Source organism: Pelophylax lessonae (genome assembly GCF_965119305.1).
Source record: "Pelophylax lessonae genome assembly, chromosome: 9".
Lineage (NCBI taxonomy): Eukaryota > Metazoa > Chordata > Amphibia > Anura > Ranidae > Pelophylax > Pelophylax lessonae.
The window spans coordinates 110796300-110816071 of record NC_138776.1 but is presented as its reverse complement, the minus strand read 5'-3'; the positions used below and the strand labels follow the sequence as shown (position 1 = coordinate 110816071).

Below are 19772 nucleotides of genomic sequence, written 5' to 3'. Positions count from 1 at the left end.
GCAAATGCAAAATGTTTTTTTGCCCAATTTTTATAATCGATTTCCTTTAAAAAAAAAAAAAAAAAGAGAGTAGTGAGTGTTGCTAGTTAGCTTAGCTAAGACAGTTTATTGCACTTTAGAAATATGTGATATTTAAAGGGAAACTAATTGTTCTGTATATAGTATATTCAATGTGTGGTGCATTTTTCTTAGTTTTCTCATTTTTAGGCTTACTCAGCAGCTTGCGCTATACTGATAAATGTATATCAGTTGTTCTTCATATACTTATAAGTAATAATGTAATTATAAATTACAAATTTGTTCATTGTAGATAGAGAAAAAGTTTTAGTGAAAATATTCCTTATAACATAGTTTAAGATTTACTAGTGGATGATAAAAGTGTCCTGTGGTTTGTTTTTTACTCCTAAATACTGAGCCAATGTATGCTTTGCATCACAAATATTTGAAAATGTGTAGCATCTTGTTTTGGCTTGTGATTTAAAATCTTTAAGATCAAAACTGAAAATCGCATATAATTGAAAGTCATATCTTTTTTACTTCTGTCTTAATGTTTTTTTCTATTTAGGCATAATCATTATCTTCCTCATGCATGTTAACAGATATTTGTAACCAATTCAAAACATTTTTTTATTGCTTTGGTAAGTTGGTTGTTACTGCTAAACCACAGGAACATTATTTCATTACTGTAGATAGTGTGCAAATCAAGTCCGTAGGGTTCGATATTGAGTTGGTCCACCCTTTGTAGCTTTAACGGCTTCAACTCTTCTGGGAAGGCTGTGCACATGGTTTAGGAGTGTGTCTATGGGAATGTTTGACCATTCTTCCAGAAGCGCATTTGTGAGGTCTGACACTGATGTTGGAGAGAAGGCTCTGCTCACAGTCTGCACTCATCCAAAAAGTGTTCTATCAGTTTGAGGTCAGGACACTATACAGGCAGGTTAAATTCCTCCTGCCCAAACTCGCTCATTCATGTCTTTATGGACCTTGCTTTATGCACTGGTTCAAATTATTTGGTGGAGGGCGAATTATGGTGTGGGCTTGTTTTTCAGGGTTTGGGCTTGGCCCCTTAGTTCCAGCAAAGGGAATTCTTAAGGTGTCAGCATACCAATATATCTTGGAAAATTTCATACACCCAACTTTGTGGGAACGGTTTGAGGATGGCCCCTTCCTGTTCCTGTGTTACCATGTACTTTATTTAAAGGCATCCTGTTCTTTTTGAATTGCTTCCCTTGTGGCAATACCAAGAGATCCTGCTAGCCCCCTGCTTTCCATTTTCAAACCGACCATGCCAGGCAAAGAAGCACATCCATCCAACATGGTCAGTTGCATTCTGCTTGGAAGCACAAGCTACCTGTAATCCAATGGCCAGACTTGTGTTGACCCACCACTCTGTACAGCTCTTCACGTGGAAGATCAGTGTATTGCTGTTTCTCTACCTCCTGCTGACATGCCCCTCTGCAGCCTCCATTCCCAGCTCTCTAAGTCCCTTATGCAGCTGAGAACAGAGGTCATGTGAACATTTAGCCTTGCATTTATATTTTAAACTGAAAGAATTGTTTTACAAGGTTAGACTTGTAAATAATTTAGTTTGTGGTTTCATTTTCACCTGTAACAAGCACTTTCTCTACCCTTACTTTTCACATAATAGCGCTACTGCATGTCTTCATAGTTTGTTCAAAAGTACAGAGCAGCACAAATTTAATGGGACAATGTAGGATATATATACCATATGCTGCCCCTAGAGGGAGCTGACTAAAACAAATTTATCACCTTGCTTTATAGCAGGTAGACCAAGCTTAGCAGACATAGTTGTGCTTCCATCATCAAAAAGAAAAAAGTCTGTTGAATTGTAGAATTTGTCTGCTAAAAACCTATTGTCTTCATCGCCTGCACCCCCAGGTCTCTGAACCATGCATACATTTAAGCATATGTGCACTGTACAACTGTTATGCAGAATAATTATGTGGCTGTTGTTTGTGCCTTCCTTTGAAACATGGAGTGTTTCCAAACAGAACTAAAATGTAACCTAGCTTGCACCTAGAAGTTTAAGTGAAATTCCTGCTTTTCAGTGTATTTTTCTTTAGAGCAACATTGTAGCTATTAAAGTATATATTGCATTGTAGACAGGGACAAAGGGCATAGTCAAGGATCAAAAGAACTCCGCGGAGACGCAATAAATCACAGAATCAAGTTGAATCTTTGTTTCCTTCGTACTGTGTTTTTTTTTACGCTTGTAAGACAAAATGTTCTTTTCTTTTGCCTTAGATACCTTAGATACCAGCGTTCCTTTAAAGCAAAATTAAGACGTGCATGACTAAACAATACAGCTGCCACATTTACAGCATATTTATGCAAGCTATAATGTAACATATTTTTTGGAATCTGATTATAATGACCTATAATTTTCTTACATTTATTGAAATTATTTTGTAAAGTGGAGCTAATTCTTTTTATACTGTACATGTATCTATATACTGTACTGTATACTATACTGTATTTGTATATCTACATTTTTTGTTGAGAGAGAAACAATAACATTAAGAAATAACATTTGCAAATACAGTTTAGAAATAATTGACATGACAACTCTATTTAAATATATTATTTGGTAAGTACTGGTGGATAAACTGGCAGTCTAAATCAAAGGTAGGCACCCTTAGGTGAATAGCATCAGAGTAACCCTGAGTCACAATGTGCTCTGAACTTTTTTCTCTTGGTCATTGATGCCACCATTGATGTACATATTGGTCCTTCAATATGAAGAGTGGCATCAATGACCAAGAGGAAATGATAAAACGTGAAGTATCTGGGTTAGCCCTCAGGCCAAAATTCAGAGCACAAGGAGTTCCAGGTGGCAGAGAGAGTAAAGTAGAAGCCACTTTCTGACCAAAGGCAAGATTATTATATTACAAATTATTGCAATTCAGAGCTCTTGGAAATGTCTAACATTTTACTAGTATAGGTTTCTGAAATAGGAGCCAAGGTTAGCAACGTATTATATTATTAGGTATATTTAAAAGCTAAACTCCAGGTAGATAAAAATACATAAATCAATGCAGCTCTGTATTATTAGGTATATTTAAAAGCTGAACTCCAGGTAGATAAAAATATATAAATCCATGCAGCTCTGTATTTATTAAAGCATCATTTAGTTAGTTTCTTTATATACAAACAGTATGAGTACCTAAATTTGACTTGGTATCTGCCTTGTGCGGTCTCTGTAAAGCAAAGCTTAGACTAAAAGGTGAAGCAGCACAATGAATCAATAAGTTTGCTGAAATGCTGAAAAGTAATCTGCTGATAGGAGAGGAGAGGACCATGACAGAGAGATGAGCTCATCATTCTGTTGCTTTTCCTTTTACTGTGCAGTCACAGGCTGGGAGCATGTCCATGAAAGCCCAGGCTTAGAAAAAGTGGGTTATAGGGTGCTGTATAGCATTCAAGACAGAACACAGAGTATCTAGTGGTAAAAAAAGAAGTACTGCAGGGGATAGTTCCAGAATAAAAGTGAATAGTTACCTTTAATGTTTTATTGTCATGTACCTCGCTGAAGGCCAAAATGGTGAGAGGGCTTCCCTTGTGGCTCTGGTCCAAACACACCTGAATGTGGGAACAGGCTGTAAGATTCTGGTACCTCTGGTACCCTTATTTTCCACTTTTCTTTCAAATATGCGTCCCACCTTTCTAATTAGGTGGTACGCATACACCTTTAAGACGGATGACGTCATCGCCGAGCGCCGCAGAGCGGCTATTTCAACCGGCGGAGTTCTCTCTCACATCGTTCGTTCAACCTGCCGTGTGTCCACATGCTTACAAGCTTACCTTGCTACCGGAACCTCCAGCTATTCCCTTTTACTTGGAAAAAGACCGGAACCTCGCTACCAATCCCTGTATCTCGCTACTGGATCACTCCCTTACTACTGGACCCTGCTACTACTAACTTTACTAGTGATAAGTACCCCACAGGGGAATCCTCCATAACCTTACTTACACTATCTACCTCTGCACATAAGGACTGTTACTATCTATGCATACTAATTCTATCATCTGCACTGTTACATAGATTGCTAGCTCTTGAGTCTACTACCATCTATCCTTGCACTGGGGTAGTCTATCCTGTATTTGTCATCTGCTGTCCTTACCACCTGTTACCATACTCGATTACTAACCTATCTGCATTCTACCTAATACCATCTAATACTCTCCTGAACATTTCTATCAAGTGCTTGCCATCTCTGTCACTGTTCACACCTGTCCCTTCAGCACATCATCTTCATACTGTTATATACATCCTATCACTCCAGGAACATCTTATTGAGTGTGTATATCTGTATGCTGAAGCTGACAAGCCCACAGTGATGAGTCTGGAATGTTGGATCTGGTTATTCAACACATCTCTACATGACTACTGAGTGGAGATTCTGCAGCTGCAAATCCAGCCTACTACAAAAACGCAGGAGCGTTACAGATTGAACGAACCTTAAAAATGGATTCAGCAGAATTACCCACTCAAGTGACACAATTAACACAACAAGTAAATGCATTAATGCTTGCTATTACTGAAGTAAAAGAAGAAAATCAGACTCTGATACAGCAGGTAACCCGTCTTTCACGGCTCACTGCTGCTCAACCCCCTGAACCTAAAATAAATCCTCCTCTAGTGTTTATAGGTGATCGGAAAAAATTTAGTGAATTCAAAAACGCATGTCAATTACTTTTTTTGTTAAAACCTTGTACATACCCTACTGATCAAATTAAAGTCTGTACCGTTATCTCATACTTAACGGGTGACCCACGAGCCTGGGCAGACTCTCTCTTTGAAAAAAATGATCAGCTTCTGAACTCCTATTCTTTATTCCTAGCGGAACTCGCTAGTTTATATGATGACCCCAACAGGCAGAGTACTGCTGATATTCAATTGAGGGCTTTAAAACAAGGAAGGAGACCTGTAGAAGACTTTGTAGCTGAGTTCAAAAGATGGACCCTTGATTCAGGGTGGAATGATACATCTCTGCGAACTCAATTCAGACTCGGCTTGTCAGAAGCTGTTAAAGACGAGCTCGCCCGAGCGGATTTACCTGGCACCTTGGATGCCTTAATACAACTCAGTATCAACATCGACAGGCGACTGCGTGAAAGAAGGGCTGAGAAAATGGGAATGCCATTGTCTAGTCCTTCTAGGATTTCGGCCGTTGACCCTACTCCCATGGAGGTAGGAACCATACGCCCACCTTTATCAACTACTGAACGAGCCAGAAGAAGATCCAGAAACCTCTGCATGTACTGCGCATCCCCGGATCATTTGATAAGCGTCTGTCCCCTTGTCCGCAAAAAAGAGGGTGAGTGTTCACATGTTTTGCTAGGAGGATTAACGACTTCCTTTTCTAACCCCTATCTCTTTGTTCATTTGACATTACAGTGGGACCAGACTAGGATTACCACCAAGGCTATGATCGACACCGGATCTTGTGGAAACTATATTGATACATGTTTTGTTACCTTAAATAAAATACCTATTATTTCAAAACCTAAACCTGTTTCTGTTAGTTTCATTAACGGTATCCCACTATCTTCTGGTCCAATCACCAACCAGACACAAGCACTCCTCGTCACTACTAACGAGTCTCATATGGAGACCACCACTTTTGATATACTATCTTCACCCCATTTTTCTATTATTTTGGGACTCCCCTGGTTACACACACATAAACCAATCATAGATTGGAAAAAACGGACTTTGTCTTTCCCTTCTCACTATTGTGAGATTACGTGTAACCTCCCATCTTATGGAAAGATCCTGTCTGTGGTGTCAGATGAGATTGCACCACTATGCTATCAGGATCTGTCCAAAGTATTCCTTGAAAAAAATGCCCAAATGTTGCCTCCCCATAGGGATTATGATTGCACTATCGATCTACTCCCTAACAGCAAATTGCCTTTCGGTCATGCTTATCCTCTTTCACAGGATGAACTTTCTCATCTCAAGGAATACTTGTATGAGAATTTGACAAAAGGGTTCATCAGACCTTCTACTTCTTCCACAGCTGCAGGACTTTTTTTTGTCCGCAATAAGGATTCAAGTCTTAGGCCTGTTATCGATTATAGGCAATTAAATACGATTACAATAAAGGATCGCTATCCTTTACCGCTCATCCCTGAACTCATTGAACAAGTGCGTGGGGCTACTTACTTCTCTAAATTAGACCTGAAAGGGGCATACAACCTAATCCGAATCCGTGATGGAGATGAGTGGAAAACAGCATTCAGAACCAGATACGGATTATTCGAATATCTTGTGATGCCATTCGGGTTGTGTAATGTTCCCGCAGCCTTCCAAAGGTTCATAAACGACATCTTTAGAGACTTACTGTACTTGATGTCTGTGTTGTAGTATATCTGGACGATATACTTATCTATTCTCGATCTCTCTCTGAACATATAAAACATGTAAGACTTGTGTTATCCAGATTACTCGCACACAATCTATACGTGAAATTAAAAAAATGCCTATTTCATAAAGAAGAAATATTATTCCTGGGATACATCATATCCAAAACTGGAATTAAAATGGATATGAGCAAGATATCTTGTATTCTGGACTGGCCTATACCAACAACTCGTAAGGCATTACAGCGATTCCTTGGATTTTCAAACTTCTATAGGAAGTTCATCAAGAACTTTTCTGCCATTGTGAGACCTCTCACACAATTGACAAGTATAAAGAAACCATTCAAATGGTCAGAAGAAGCAAATCGAGCTTTCTGCTTGTTAAAATCAAGCTTTACTTCTGCTCCCATACTACGCCATCCAGACCCATCCCTCCAATATATTCTGGAGGTAGATGCGTCAAATATGGCAGTAGGAGCAGTTCTCTCCCAACGACCAACAAATACTTCACCACTCCACCCAGTTGCTTTCTTTTCAAAATCATTAAGCAGCCCAGAGGTGAATTACCCAGTGGGTGAAAAGGAGTTGCTTGCCATAAAACTGGCACTGGAGAATTGGCGACATCTACTTGAGGGTACCCGGTTACCAATACTAATATATACAGATCACAAAAACCTTCAATACCTCCAGACTAACAAAACTCTCTCCCACCGGCAGGTACGGTGGTCATTATTTTTCCTAAGATTCAACTTCTTAGTGACCTACACGCCTGCAGACAAAAATAAAAAAGCGGATGCGCTATCACGATTAACCGAAGATAACTGCGCTGAAATCCCTTCTATTCCTATAATACCCTATGAACGTATTATTGGGGTTGTTCGTTCCCTGAAGGAAGAGATTTTGCACAGTATAAGATTGGATTCACCTCCACCACAACTAAGTACTGATGCAGAAGGCTTCCTCTACTACAACGACAAACTCTACATACCCCCTACTATGCGTACCAAGATCTTGGAGTTATCACATGATGTGCCCATGGCAGGACATATGGGTATGACGAAAACCCTTAATTTGCTTACTAGGCAGTTTTGGTGGCCTGATATGAAGACGTCTGTACAAAAATTTGTATCTTAATGTGACATCTGTGCAAGGTCCAAAATTGACACTACAAAACCATCTGGTCTACTCTGCAGTCTACCAATACCCCAGGTTCCATGGGAGGTTGTATCCTTAGACTTTATAGTAGAACTACCACCTTCTAAAGGATTTAATACCATTCTAGTGTCAGTGGACCACCTGACAAAGATGGCACATTTCATCGCTATCCGTAGACTACCTTCATCCAAACAAACAGCGGAACTACTGATGAAACATGTGTTCAAGTTACACGGAATACCAAAGACTCTTTTATCCGACCGTGGTTCACAGTTCATCTCCAAATTTTGGCAAGCTCTTTGTCAAATATTACGGATTGAGCGAAAGCTCACTTCTCCCTACCACCCTCAGACCAACGGACAGACTGAAAGAGTCAACCAGTGTATAGAACAATATCTGCGTTGCTACACATCATACCTACAGGATGATTGGGTGGACCTTCTCCCTCTGGCGGAATTTACTTATAACAACGCAACCCACAGTACTACTAAGCAAAGTCCGTTCTACTTGAACTATGGGTTTCATTCCACACTTCTTCCACCACGCATCCTACCATCAAGTAACCCAGTAGCCTCAGACTATCTTACCCAAATAAAGGACTCTCTGGGTTTACTTAATACCACTATCTCACACGCCCATAGCCAACAAAAGAAGTACTACGACCTACGTAGAAGACCTTCTCCTCAGTATGCTATTGGGGACCTCGTTTGGCTATCGACAAGAAATTTAAGATTAAAGATCCCTAGCAAAAAGCTTGGACCTTTATTTCTGGGACCCTTCCCAATTAAGAAACTTATTGGAAAAGCTGCAGTACAGCTCACCTTACCAGCAGATCTCAAGATCCATCCCATCTTCCATGTGTCGCTACTGAAACCCCATGTTCCTAATCAGGGAATAAGGCCTACCATCTTGCCTCCACCTCCAGTACAAGTTGAAGGCGGAGAAGAATATGAGATTAAGGAGATTTTGGATTCTCGTATCCACAGAGGAAGACTCCAGTATCTCATAGGATGGAAGAACTATGGACCCCAAGACGACACCTGGTTGGATACCACTGATGTTCACGCACCTAGGCTTATACGAAGATTTCACTCGAAATACCCGGAGAAACCAGTGCTATAGGCCTTCCCGGAGCCGGCCTTAAGCGGGGGGGTACTGTAAGATTCTGGTACCTCTGGTACCCTTATTTTCCACTTTTCTTTCAAATATGCGTCCCACCTTTCTAATTAGGTGGTACATATACACCTTTAAGACGGATGACGTCATCGCCGAGCGCCGCAGAGCGGCTATTTCAACCGCCGGCGTTCTCTCTCACATCGTTCGTTCAACCTGCCGTGTGTCCACATGCTTATAAGCTTACCTTGCTACCGGAACCTCCAGCTATTCCCTTTTACTTGGAAAAAGACTGGAACCTCGCTACCGATCCCTGTATCTCGCTACTGGATCACTCCCTTACTACTGGACCCTGCTACTACTAACTTTACTAGTGATAAGTACCCCACAGGGGAATCCTCCATAACCTTACTTACACTATCTACCTCTGCACATAAGGACTGTTACTATCTATGCATACTAATTCTATCATCTGCACTGTTACATAGATTGCTAGCTCTTGAGTCTACTACCATCTATCCTTGCACTGGGTTAGTCTATCCTGTATTTGTCATCTGCTGTCCTTACCACCTGTTACCATACTCGATTACTAACCTATCTGCATTCTACCTAATACCATCTAATACTCTCCTGAACATTTCTATCAAGTGCTTGCCATCTCTGTCACTGTTCACACCTGTCCCTTCAGCACATCATCTTCATACTGTTATATACATCCTATCACTCCAGGAACATCTTATTGAGTGTGTATATCTGTATGCTGAAGCTGACAAGCCCACATTGATGAGTCTGGAGAGTTGGATCTGGTTATTCAACACATCTCTACATGACTACTGAGTGGAGATTCTGCAGCTGCAAATCCAGCCTACTACAAAAACGCAGGAGCGTTACACAGGCATGCAAGGCTCAGGGCAGCACGGGTGCCAGGATCTGGACGGCAGGTGATGATCAGTAGAGATGGTCTTCAGGGATGATGGTTGATGCAGATAAGAAAGCACCTCATGAGTAGTAGACAGTCCATGCACTGATTGTGTGGACAATGCCAGATAGGACCCAGAAGGCAGATCTGGTAACCAGGTTCTGAAGGAGCAGGCAGGAAGGTGTAGTCAAAGATGGAGCCAAGGTCATGTACAGTCAGACATCAACAGCCAGGCCAGGGTCATCCATGGATGAACAGAGGTAGAAGGAGCAGAGTCTGGATACAAGCGGGGACAAGCACAAGATATCAAGCAGTAGTGATATCAAGCAGCAAGCCATGATCACGATCAGGGGAGAGTTCGGAGGGAAATCCAGGAACAGGCTGAGTCAGGAACTGGAAGTCAGGCATTAGGGTAACTAGGAAGCACAGGACCAGGGAGAGACCTGAAGAACAACCAGCAATCAGCACATATCAGCACCTCCTTTAAATAGGCAGCTGTGGTTCCATTATGGGGACTAGATGTTCGTGGGTGGGCACCAATTTGCCAGTACATGCCGATGCACTCTGGTGCACATGAATGCAGTGACGTGTCAGTGCATGCTGGTTACTATCCTGAGTCCACCAACGTACTGGCACATGCACACAAGCATTACCTGCACTGTACTGGTTCTGTGACATTTATATTTTAATGTGCTCTTCATTCATTCAACCTAGACCATTTTAATTGTGGCACTACCCCCCTAAGAGTTGCAAATCTCAGGGTTCCCCACTGTTGCACATAGCATTCCCTTCTTGCATCCAGACACAGAAAAGCAGTAGCTTGTTTTTGTTGGCCTAACTTGACAATGGCAAATAAAATCAGGGACAGTTTTCTCCCTATTTACAGTCCTCACTTTTTCCTCCTGCACAAATCTTGATCCTTTGTACAGCTCCGCTAGGAGCCAACAGTCTTTTGTTATCTCAGCAACAGCTCCTTACAGACTAGGAGCTCTCAGTCCCTTGGAAAAGTAGCACGAGTGGAATGAACTGCTTCCTGCAACTCTACTCTACAAGGATCACCGGCAGACTCCTGAGCACTGCTTCTCCATCTTCCACCTCACTCCCCTTGCTGGCATGACTCATATCTATTTAGGAGCTCCTTTGTTCCCTACCAGGCCCACTTCCTGGAGATTGTCTGAGGGCCCCTAAATATGCAAGACAACCCCCCTAGCTTCCACTCGCTAATTACTTGAAGATTCTCTAATAATCTAGAACCAGGGGCAGGCACCAGAAAGCTGCCTGGAGTAGTCACCCAGCCTAAATTCTAATGAACCCTGACCCAGATTCCATGGCTCTGGTTTAGCCCTGAGCCAGACTAAAATTTGCCTGTACTACCACTATTAGCACCCTAGAGGGTGCTACATAATAAACATGGACATAATCTGTCTAATGTAAGTAACTGTGTATGTATTTTTTTGAAGTATGTGACAAAAACATAATTGTGTCCTCACTATTTTTTTAAATATAAAAACTAATTTTCAGATGTTACATTGACAACTGTAATACACTTCATTGTAAACAGAATGTTATTTACAACAAATGTTGTATTCTTTTTATTTTTGCAGGTAGAAGTAGAGATTGCTAAGCCTGCAGAAACACCATTTCCAGCACCACTAGAAGAAGGAATACCCTATGAAATGTTTACACAGTTTCTAGCTCCACAGGAACCAGAGGAAGAAAATACAATGGTATGCTTTTTCTTTACCTAGCACACAAATAAACTATACTGAGGCGTCACTGAGCATGTAAAGCAATGATAATTTATCTACAGCTGCAAAAGTGGAATTTGTCAATTTAAAGTGTAATTCCAGTCAAATACCCGTCATTTAGGCTTAAATCTACTCCCGCCATTCTAAAATTATTCTATCTACTCTGTAAAAAAAAAAAAGAAGGTGTTTATACTTGCCTATTCTGAAGCCATTCCAGTCCGGTCACATGATCGGCTTCCAGCGACGTCTTCAGTGTAAAGGAGGGACAGCTGACAATGACTGCCCCATAGTAAGCCTATTGGTGATGTTATCACCCAGGCGGGTGGAGTTGAGAGAATCCTGTAGGCCATAGTTGGGCTTTTAATAAAAATATGTTATTGAGGTTAACCATTTTATAGAGTCTAGATCTACAAATGACCAAAGATTTGCTACTGAGTCTGGATCTATTGCTGAAACTAGATCTACTCCTGCTTCTGATACAGAGTTCAAATATGCTAATGCAGAAAATAAACCTAAGTTTGAGGCAGTTGTAGTCTAACCTTATTACCAGGGTTAAATGGATGTATAGAAATTTCATGGTTGATATACTGTACATTTGCAAAAATTCTTAGCCAACCAAGACTTTCTGACTTGACATAACACTGTCCATTTCTTTAAAAAATGTTGAGCCATTGTAGATTCAGGTGAAGTGCTAGACGTAAAAAAGAAAATCTAATTTAACCCAATTTGTACGAATGCATAATTTAAATATAAATTTATTAGGTAAACATTTAAATCCTCCAGATTTAATTTATCAGCATGATTTTGAAATAAAATTTGAGCAAATAAAAATGTAGCTCAAATCTCATTTAATACACAGAGTAAATCCCAAGGATGTAATTTTTAGGATGATATTGCACAAAATAGCATCTAACAGTGTGCCAAATGACACAATTACAGGGGAAACTTTTCTTTCCCTCATTTTAAATGCCTTCCATCTTTTTGGCCACATTTTTTTCCTGATAAATTTAGGTTTAACCACTTCAGCTCTGGAAGGTTTTACCCCCTAATGACCAGGTCATCTTTTGCAATACGGCACTACGTTATTTAACTGACAATTGTGCAGTCGTGCAATGCTGTACCCAAATAAAATTGATGTCCTTTTTTTCCACAAATAGAACTTTCTTTTGGTGGTATTTGATCACCCGATCACCTTTGTGGTTTTTATTTTTTGTGCTATAAACAAAAAAAGAGCAACAATTTTGAAAAAAAAAAAAAAAACAATATTTTTTTACTTTATGCTATGAAACTCATCCAATAAAAAAATTTAAAAAATCAAATTTTTTCATCAGTTCAGGCCAATAGGTATTCTGCTACATATTTTTGGTAACAAAAATCCCAATAAGCATATATTGATTAGTTTGAGCAAAAGTTATAGTGCTTACAAACTATGGGATATTTTTATGGCATTTTTATTTATTTATTTTTACTAGTAATGGCGGCTATCAGCGATTTTTAGCAAGACTGCGACATTGCGGAAGACAAAATTGGACAACTAACTGACACTTCCGACATTATTTTAGGGACCAGTGACATTATTACAGTGATCAGTGCAAATCAAATGCACTGTTACTGTACTAATGACACTGGCAGGTGAGGGGTTACCATCAGTGGCAATCAAAGGGCTAAATGTGTCCCTAGGGGGTGCTTGCTAACTGTGTAGGGGTTTCTCTGACTGGGGGAAGACAGAGATCCGTGTTCCTGCTTAGCAGGAACACAAGATCTCTATCTTCTCCCCTGTCAGAACGGCAATCTGCCTAGTTTATGCTCTGCCTCTCTTGGGAATAATCACGGGTGTTCAGCGGACATCAGTTCCACCGGACCCCCTGATTGGCTCCCCCATCAACGTACAACCGCGCCTCTGGCGGTGCGCGCGCATCCCCTAGTGGCTATTGCACGAAATAACGTACAGGTACGTGATTTTGCGCAATAGAGCCGACCTGCCAAACTACATGTAGGTTAGACAGTTGGCAAGTGGTTAAGCATATTCGACTCATAGAGGCCTATGGATCTAATGAGGTTTTAATTTACTGTTCTCTTATCTTTGAAATACAAATGTTTACTTGTTACAAAGAAGCATAAAAAAAAATGATTGCAGAAGAAAGACCGAGTGGTCAATTGAGTCTGCCTGTTTTTTTTTGTTTTTTTTTTTTTGCATATTTGTGTTAACTTTTTTTGTCTGAATATAGATCTATGTTTGAACCAAACATGTTTAAAGCCGTTGACTATTCACTTGTTCACTACCTCTGCTGGAAGTTTATTCCAAGCATCAACTACCCTTTCTGTAAAAAATAATATTATAGATAATATAACAATAATAGATTTGTTTTGAACTTTCCTCCTTTTAGTTTGAGTTCATGTCTTTGTGTTCTTGATTTTGGTTTCATGATGAAAATGCTGCCCTCCTAAACATTTTTCACCCCCTTCATATATTTAAAGGTTGCTTTGGGTTACTGTGTTTTGCCCATAACTGGTAAAGGCTAACTCCACCTTTTACACCATGTTACATGTTACACCCGTATTTGTAACATTTGGGTGTAGCATGTAACGCAATGGCAAGAGGACCCCCCACCCCCCAGAAATCCCACACAGCCATGTGTCACAGAATGAATAAGATAGAAGTCAAGTCTTTCACCGTGGCAGACAGATTTGAAGTTCTCAATGGAATACAATTGCAGTGAACACCGCACTCATAGTCTATTGACACTTCTTCCAGCTCTCCAGCTTATAGCCTATACAGACAGGGAGCTGGAAGAAAATTCTGCAGGAGCCTGGCATTGCACTCATTGACCACAGCTACAATGTTTGCAGGCTCTTATGCAAAAAAATTATAAATTCAATATATTTTTTTTTTCCCCCGAAAGGTGGATTTAGCCTTTATGTAAGACTATCTGTATCCATATATTTATGCTATTTAAGTAGTTTATCAATACAGTTTGCGTTACAATAAAATATTCAGATTGTTAGGTTTTACTTCTTTATAGTTAACTGTCTTTGTTCAAATGCAGCACTTGAGGTGTTGAAGGGGTGGAAACCAATTATAATGGCTTCCTCAAATAGAAACACAACTCTAATAGAAAGCTATTGTATATGATAGCAGAACAGTGGTTAGTGGTTCTGGGGTACTCAGTTCAGATCTCAACCTTGATACTACCTGAATGGAGTTTGCATGTTCTCCCTTTGCTCGTGTGAGTTTCCTCCCGTGCGCCAAAGACATGGTGGTAGGCATATTGGCTCCTGTCTAAAACCTTAGTATATATATATATAGTATATGTATAAATTAAAAGCTTCTTGAGAGTGATGACTGATGTGAATGTACAATAGATGTGTGAATTAATGTCACTATATAAGTACCTGTGATCAACATTATCAAATATTAAAATGTACTTATTTAAAATAAAGCTTCATTTTTTTTTTTCTCCTGAGCCAGTACTAAAGTTATTTTTGAAGCAAAATGGTAAAATACAAATAACCATTCCCTAATTCCATTTTAAAATATTTAAATTTTAAATCACACAGATGGCAGACTCTAAACATAACTTTATTACACATTCAGATAAAATATCATGTGTCTTTTCTTGTCATGCTGCCCTTTACAGAAATGGCAGAGATATAGGCTGAGTTTTAATCCCATGTAAACCCGTGTTTTATTTGATGCATTCTAAAACTTATTGTGTATACATGAAAAATATATTACACTGAAAAATGGAACAATGATTTGTTTATTTCTCTCAAACAAGTCCTGGCCCCTGCCTCACTTTCAGTATGACATTCGTGGATTTCTTGATTTGATTTCTTCATTTGAATTACTATACAGTTGTTGGTTATTATTAGATCACGTGAAAGAGAGGTATTACTGAACCAGGAGGTGTCCACTATTGGGTTGTTGTATGTATGTGTGCTTGTGCCAATGTCCTTTTAACAAAGTTTAATGGTTTTTATATAATGGCTATGTAGGTCTCATTATTTGCAAAAAGAGGTATACTGTATATACAAATATTTTTTTTTTGTTTACAAAATGTTTTATTTGGTATAAAATGATGGTACAAGTAAAATATACAAATCTTTAAATGGTGGCTCTAGCATTGGGAGAATACCACTTAACCAGAGGTCTCTAAAGAAGACACAGGGGCACACATGAAGTTAGGAAAGAGGATGTTCAATCTTAAACTGCATAATGGGTTCCTTACTGTTAGAGCAAATTTTCCTTCTGCAGTTTGTGGTGTTAGCAGCAAATATAGATAAATGCGACCTTGCAGTAATGTGACCTTGCAATTAAGCTAGGTCAAAAAGCGCTTTTTAGCCTCACCTGGGCTAGGGCAGAGGTATCCAATATGCCCCCAATGATTGCTTCTTGTCTCATCACCCCTTTCCTCTCATTGGTGTCCCAATATAATTTGTGAAGAAAAACTCAATAGTGCTTATACCCCTAAAAACATTTCTTTATTAAAAACAAAAAACTTGGTACTCACAAGTTGCTGGTGCTTCCAGCACACCAGTCTACATATGCATATAAACGCCTCTCTGATGGTCTTGTCCGTGTACGTCAGAGAGGAGTCTTATGCATATGTAGACTGGTGCGCTGGAAGCACCAGCAACTTGAGAGTACCCAGTGTTTTTTTTTTTTTAATAAAAAGATGTTTTAAAGGTAAAAGCACTATTGAGTTTTTCTTCAGACATGATACCGGGATACCAATGAGAGGAGAGGGGTGACGAGACAAGGATTACTCATTGGGGGCATATTGAATACCTCTGCCCTAGCCAAGGAGAGGCTAAAAAACACTTTTTGACCTAGTTTAATTGCAAGGTTGCATTTCTGAAGGTGACAGTTCAACTAAAGGGGGAGCCACACTCCTTTTTGTGGTGTTACACAGATTTGCTTATTGGAACCCCACTAAGGCAGAAGGAAGAGTGTGAACTTTGAACAATTAAGGAGATCTGTGATGGGGAAGATTGTCACAGTTCATCCTAAATAGCACAAATGTGGACTTATCATTTCACTGTATTTATATATACATTTTTTTGATCATGTGCTTGGTCTTATTTTGCACTTGTTATATATGGTATACACTTAGTAGGATTGAAGAATATGGGAGATGGAATTATCTGCCCTAAATGAATGATTTGTTTGTATTGTTTGCAGGAATCAATCTGTATATAAATAATTTGTGTGGTATAGTTTTGTTTGTAGCGCAGCACTATTTTAGATTGAAACTTGCACAGCACTTTTGAATGAGATGGTGATTGGTGCCTGCAGCTCTAGATAAACACAGTTTATTTGTAGTGGCTCACAGGATCCTTTTTTATCTGTTGGAATCAAACCATTGCTTGGAGTATTTGGGCCTGGCTCTAGACATGGGCCAGTTCACAGTTTTTCTCTCTCTAGACAAGCTCCTGGCCTTGTGATCCAAGAAACACTCAACTATTCACTTTTGCATGAGGGTTCTGGGTCTGTCTTATGGTAGTTTCTTTCAAGGCAGTACCATACACCCAGTTTCACTCCAGACCATTTCCAACTCAACCTTTTGGACATGTGAGAGTGAAAGAAGCAGATTTTGTCTCTGGATCATCCTATTCGTTTGACCAGCAAAGCCAGACTTGTCCTAGTGTGATGGATTTCCTTTCCTCTTATGTCTTGGAAGGTGCACACAATGAACAGTCCTGCAGACTCTCTCTCTGGACAGGGGAATTGGTTGCTGGTAGGAGCCAGGCTCCAAATCAACATCCATGAACTCAGGGTCCATCCAACACTGGACCCCTCACTTTTGAGGCTACCTGGCCAGGATTCGGGCTGTCATCACCACAGTAGTAGCTTACATCAACCATCAAGGGGGTACAAGAAGGCATGCAGCTGAAAAGTAAGTGCAGCTTTTCGCTTGGGTGTAATGATACATTATAGCCCTGTGCATAGTGCATATTCCAGGCATTGGTGACTCCATGGTTTCATTCCAACTTAATTTGTCCCTTTTCCCCACTAAAGCTTTTTGCTTGTCCACATTACAGGATCAAAAATGAGGGCTTTCTGGGAATCCTAATTGCACTTTACTGGCTAGGGAGAACATGGTACTTGGACCCTATCAAACTTTGTGCAGACTGTCAACTTCTTGCAAAATCTTTAAAACAGCACCTTAAAGGTTTGTGTTGTGTAAGGCTAGGAAACTCCATCCCAGGATTTACTTAATGGACAGTATCCTTTTCTTCCTTCAATCTTGTCTTGATCAGAATTTGGCCTTAAGTAAGTATCATCAAGGGTAAAATTTTGACCCTTGCCATAATTTTCCAGAGACCACTTACCTCTCACTAATTGATGAAAGCCTTTGTGCGGGGTGTTGCTCACATCATGCCCCCGTATGCTCTGTACAGACTCAATGCAACCTTAACTTGACTTTATCAGTTCCTCAGAAACCTCCTTTAGAACCTATCAGGGATATCCCACTATTATTTCTCACTCACACGGATGCCTTTCTTGTGACTGTCACCTGCAAGACGTGTTTTGGAGTTAGTGACTTTATCCTGTAATGAACCCTTCTTAGTGTTACACAAGGATATGTTTGTCTTGATGCCTAAGGCCATTTTTTCTCCCCAAGATGGTTTCCTTCTTCCACTTTAAATAGGACATTGTGCCCCCCCCCCCCTTCTAATATTCTGCCTCAAAACATACCCAAAACATTTCAAGGAGATTTCTATCCACTGTCTAGATGAGGTAATTCTCAGCTACAGCCTCTTTTAGACAATCGGGCATCCAATCTTTGCCATTCCTGTGGGTCTCCATAGGGGACATCCTGCCTCATTTCACCATTACAAGGTGAATTGGAAAAACACGCAAGCCTACAGTCTGAAAGAAAAGGTTCCTCCCTTTCCTGTTAAGGCACCCATACAGAACTGTAAATGTTTCATAGTCTTTTTAGCATCAGGCATCTGTTTTCCAGATATGCAAGGCTGCCACCTGGTCTTCTGTTAAAATTTCTAAATTTTGCCAGGTGGATGTCCAGGCTTCTTTTGATGCCGTTTTTAGATGTAAAGGGTTTCACGCTGTTCTCTGAATTTTTAAGCCCTCTGTTTGCTGGTTTGTTTGAAAGACCTAATGTCATGTGTTGCTGTGTTTCCACCCCTTAGATACATTGCTTTTGGACATCACAATTGTCTAAAACTAAAGCAGAGTACACACACATAGATTATTTTCATTCAGACTGAGCGAAAATAATCTAACAGATTCCTCCATCCATGCTATACAATATGGATGAAGGAATATCCTGCTGCGGCTATTGTATTTTGGAATTTGCAGCTGTCACTTCTCAGAATATCTGGATAACAGCTGCATCTGATTGGATGCAGTCACTTTTTGCCTGACACTTTTCTACTGGGCTCCTTCAATTTTTCATTAAAAAATATGTTGCAGGGGATATGGCCCTTGAGATGACAGAAGGGGTAATTCTCCAGTACTTAAAGTGTGTAAATGAGTGCCCTACCTAAAAAGAGGTGGCAGGCAGCACCTAAACTCTAGAAACTCTAGAGTACAAACATGGAAAGAAAATATAAGTGCGCTTCCCCAAAAAAATATATATACATGTGTAAACTAACGACAAATGTATATCTGGATTATAATCAACTGAAAAAACACCAAAATACAATGTGAGAAATATAATGGTGATAATAAAAATCAATAAAAAACAGTATATTGGGGATTTCCCAACTAAATCCTCGGGGAAAACGTGTAACACAAATGCTATAATTTCTTCTCAAAATGTGACAAGTGAAAGGAAAGTCCAAAACACCAAATTCTTCACCCAGGGATAGGGATAGGTACTGTGGATGGCTTCTTACCAGAAAGAAACTGCTAGCAAGCAACATTAAAGGTGACTCTAGGTTTAATTCCTCACAGTATATCTTCCCATCCTCACCACACACCTCGTGCTGATGGGGAAAATAATAATGTATGGCTCCTTACCAGAGATAACATATGTTGAACTCAAAAACATGTTTCTCGCCTATAAAGTAGTTCCCATCCAGCCTCCAGAAGAACAATTGGGAGGATCACTCTTCTCCTTAGTTTCACACCTGAAGCCAATACAGATGAAAAAAAACAAGCATGGATTCAAGCCGGCACGGCCACCTGCAGTGCGGACCGTGCAAAGGATAGTGACGGCGCAGCTCTCCTCAAATCCTACGCGTTTCCCCCAAATGGACTTCCGCTGGGACAGGAGCTTCTCCAGTACTAATTTAAGTTAAATAGGCAATGCCACTGTTATCCTATTGTTACTGTGCAAAAAACAATGGTGTGCTTTTTTTATATTTTTTATTTTTCTAGGAAGTTTTTCTTAGGAAGTATTGGAAATTTCACATTTCCAATACTCCTTTAAAAAAAAGTACGAAGGTATGCACTGTTAAATTGTATAACAATGACACTTCAT

At 39.9% G+C, this 19772-nt stretch overlaps 1 protein-coding gene across 1 annotated transcript in view; it reads left to right on the top strand.

Moving 5' to 3' along the window:
• CABCOCO1 (ciliary associated calcium binding coiled-coil 1) overlaps positions 1–19772 on the top strand; it is a 107594-nt gene that overhangs the window by 77984 nt on the left and 9838 nt on the right. The window contains exon 6 of the mRNA XM_082269199.1: positions 11179–11301. Coding sequence (XP_082125325.1) covers positions 11179–11301 — 123 coding nt within the window. The remainder of the gene's footprint in view (positions 1–11178; positions 11302–19772) is intronic.